The sequence below is a fragment of the Saprolegnia diclina genome, assembly GCF_000281045.1.
Source record: "Saprolegnia diclina VS20 unplaced genomic scaffold supercont1.22, whole genome shotgun sequence".
Lineage (NCBI taxonomy): Eukaryota > Oomycota > Saprolegniomycetes > Saprolegniales > Saprolegniaceae > Saprolegnia > Saprolegnia diclina.
Genome location: NW_008246089.1, coordinates 650,024 through 653,234, shown reverse-complemented (window position 1 = coordinate 653,234; position 3,211 = coordinate 650,024). Strand labels below are relative to the sequence as shown.

Genomic DNA, 3,211 nt, shown 5'->3' with positions numbered 1-3,211 from the left:
AACCCGTCCGGCACCGACAGCGTCACGTGCACACGCGCGCCGCGGCGGACGTGCATGAGCACCTCGCGCGAGAGCTGTTTGGCGCCATCGGTTAGCTTTGTCGCTTCTTCGCGCATCTCGTCGCGCTGGTGGACGAGGAAGGCCCAGATGGAGAAGGTAAAGACACTGGTGCTGACGACCGGCGGGCAAAATGCTGAAAAGTGCACCGGGTCGACCGTTGCTGGTCGAGCCGAGATGGTCTGGTCGATCGCGCGTGAGATGCGTGGTAGCTGGAACGACTGCGACTTGCGGTTGGTCGGCGAGAGTACGTCATAGTCGGCCAACACGGTGAGATTGGCCGTTGTCTCTTGAAAGGAAGGCACGTCGATGCTGCGGTAGATGCCAGATCGCGGCGCTTCGAAGGACGCTGGGAACGGGTCGTAGTTGGTCGCTTGGGTAGCAGGTGCGACGACGAGATTCCGGATTGGCGCATCGATTGGCTCGGGGGCTTCGAGGAGCGTCATCATCGACGATTGCCGGGCATAGTTACTTGACGACTCGGTGTGTACGAGTCGTTGCCGCTTTGCGTCCTCGCGATGCTCGATGCTGGCACGTGGGTTCGCTGTTGAGATGCTCTCCAGCAGCGGGATCGGCGTCGGCGGTGGCTTGGTATTGGCTGTCAACTCGGGCGGGTCTGGCACTGGAATGCAGTAGAAATCGGTAGCGCCATTTTGAATCGTGAGGCCGAGCGCACCTTCGCCGCGCACCGCATGCGGCGGGACGCGCAGGGCCGAGTCGTCAAACTGAATGTATCCGTTGTGCATGAACCGAGATACCTTGTCGTCGTTGCTTGGCGGCGGCGCGACAACGTCGGTCGTCGTGTACTTGTACTTGGGGCGGAAGATCGGGTCAATGCACAGCGAGCAGACGCGGCAAATGATGTACGCAAGGATGCGCAATGCGAGGATCGTGCCGAGGACAACGCCGATGGTGACAAAGGCCAAGCTCACGCCCGTGTACGGAATGTCGTCGTCGTCGCCCGGCGCGATGATCGTGTCGTTGAAGGCCGTGGCGTTGAAGTCGTTGGACCAGTCCCAATTGGACGCCGAGTCGGCAAAGTAGAGCGGGTGGTAGATCGTAATGCTGATGCGGTTGATAAAGCCAAAGACGGAGCTCTCGAGCGTCTTCCATAAGACAAAGTAGAAGACGACGCGCCAAATGTACGCGCCGACCGCGACCGGGCGCGACGGGTCGACGTAGTTTTTAACCTCGTAGACGTTCCGGACGCGGATTTCCCAGCGGCAAATCCACTCGAGAAAGCCCGTGTAGATGTTTTCGTGCAGGAACGAGTGGAAGAAGGCTTTGAAGCCGCCCGCTTGACACGGCGCGAGGCACGCTTGCAGCAGGAACGAGATGAGAACCCAGAAGACCCAGATCGTGAAGGCGAGCGCGTTCACGAGGAGATAGCTCAGCACCGCGAAGACGAAGAAGATGACGAGCCGCCGCAGCGACCGGTCGCCGCCAAGGACCCACGACATGGAGACTGCTCAATTCAGCAAACTGAGAAAGGCCGAGTTGACTTGTCTCTTATTCTCTCAAAAGTGACTCAATCGTGTAGAATATTGGAGTTTGCACCACCCACCCACGTGCTATGAGAATATGAGAAAGATAGGTTATGGACCGCGAGCTCTCTTCGTGACCACAGGCTACCTCTGCAGGCCTACCACGGTACACAGGTCACCACTGTACTTGCATTATGCTGCATACCCTGCCGGCGTGTCGGTGTACTCGAAGCTCTGTCAGGACGCGTCAAAGGTTTGGCAGATTTGAATATTGGGGCGACCAATATATTTTTCAATTTGAGAAGATCCGGGACCCAACCGCAAGGTGACTACCGACCACGTTGCAGGCCCACATGTACATTGGGTTGGGCTCTATACTTATACCGCCCAGCCTAGTAAGCTTAGCTCCAAATGCAATCGACCACGTCGTGCTGGAGGGAGGAGATTGACATTGTTTTTGCTGGAGTAAACGGGATATTGCTCTGCGTTTGCCATATCCCAATCTCGTCTCAATATTGCCAGGTCGCAACATGGGTTCTCTGCCGAGAATATACAATATTTTCTTGGCGCCAGATGGCGTCGTAGGCGCGTGACACAGGCGACCAAGCACGCTCCGAGCCGATGCTGCCATCGTGGGTCCTCGGCGGCGACCGCTCGTTCCGGCGGCTCGCGCTCTTCTACGCCTACAGCCTCCCGACGCTGCCGCTGCTGAGCTTCGTGGGCTTGTACCTCTGGCTTTTCTGGCTCGCCTTCTCGTTCGTGCTGCAGCTCATGGTCGCGCCGTTCGAGCGCACCGCCGGCTTTCGCGCCTTCTGGCGCGCCTTCTTACGCGAGAACGTCACGTCCGGCTTCCTCGAGTGGCTCTGCCGCTGGGAGATCCGCGCTCGGAACATCTACGCGCCCAAGCTGTACCTCGAGCCGACGCGCGACGTAGTCTTGGAGCCTTACCTTCTCCGCGTCGCCATCTACTTTGTCGTGTGGAAGTTCATCGAGCTCTGCATCTGCGCCGGCCTCGTCATCTCATGCACCTTCTTCTTTACGCAGGCGCGGCTCAGCGGTAATATGCACATCGTTGGCATCGTCTACATCCTCGTCGTCCTACCCGTCGCCTTGCGCCTCCTCGCGTTCGCCAAGGTCTGCTGCAGTACGTACTGCCTCACGCCTGTCTTCATGCCCGACTTTGCCTACATTGCACTCTTTGATGAAGGCATGCTCGAGGTCGTCAAGGACCGCGCACGCCGGCGGGTTACCCCAGCGAGCGACCGCGTCGACGGGCTCTCGGTCGTCGCGCCGTCCGACGGGGACAACGCGTACTACTGCATTCCAGTGCCCACCAAGTATGCCAAGAAGGGCCCGGATGCGATGATCCCGATGCTCGAGCACTCGGCCGAAAGCCTCGCTCTGCATGACGAAACTCTGCCTCTGCCAGCATCGGTGGCAATGCGGCCGCCGGCCTCAGAGGCGGTGCGCGACTCGGATGTGTCCGAGAGTCTGTTGCCACATGCGCCGACCCGTGTCATCTATGTCACGGAAGCTCTGCAGGCGCCAGTTCCAACCTACGATGCGTTCAACGCGTCTTATGCAGACGTACCTTTGGGCACCTACCGCAGTCTCGACCTCCCGATTGACAGCGTGCAGATGCTTCCGCCAGTACTGCGCTACGCCGACGC

General features: G+C 59.2%; 2 protein-coding genes across 2 annotated transcripts in view; one reads left to right on the top strand and one right to left on the bottom strand.

The window, feature by feature from the left end:
• SDRG_07761 (serine/threonine protein kinase) overlaps window positions 1-1,544 on the bottom strand; it is a 2,695-nt gene extending 1,151 nt beyond the window's left edge. The window contains exon 1 of the mRNA XM_008613615.1: window positions 15-1,544. Within this exon, the coding sequence (XP_008611837.1) occupies window positions 15-1,517 (1,503 nt within the window). The 5' untranslated portion in view covers window positions 1,518-1,544. The remainder of the gene's footprint in view (window positions 1-14) is intronic.
• A 618-nt stretch (window positions 1,545-2,162) lies between these two features.
• SDRG_07760 (hypothetical protein) lies at window positions 2,163-3,169 on the top strand (the record flags this gene model as incomplete). Its single annotated transcript, XM_008613614.1, has 2 exons — window positions 2,163-3,128; window positions 3,152-3,169. 2 exons carry the CDS (start codon window positions 2,163-2,165, stop codon window positions 3,167-3,169), a joined length of 984 nt encoding a protein of 327 aa, XP_008611836.1.
• Between the last annotated feature and the right edge of the window lie 42 nt (window positions 3,170-3,211).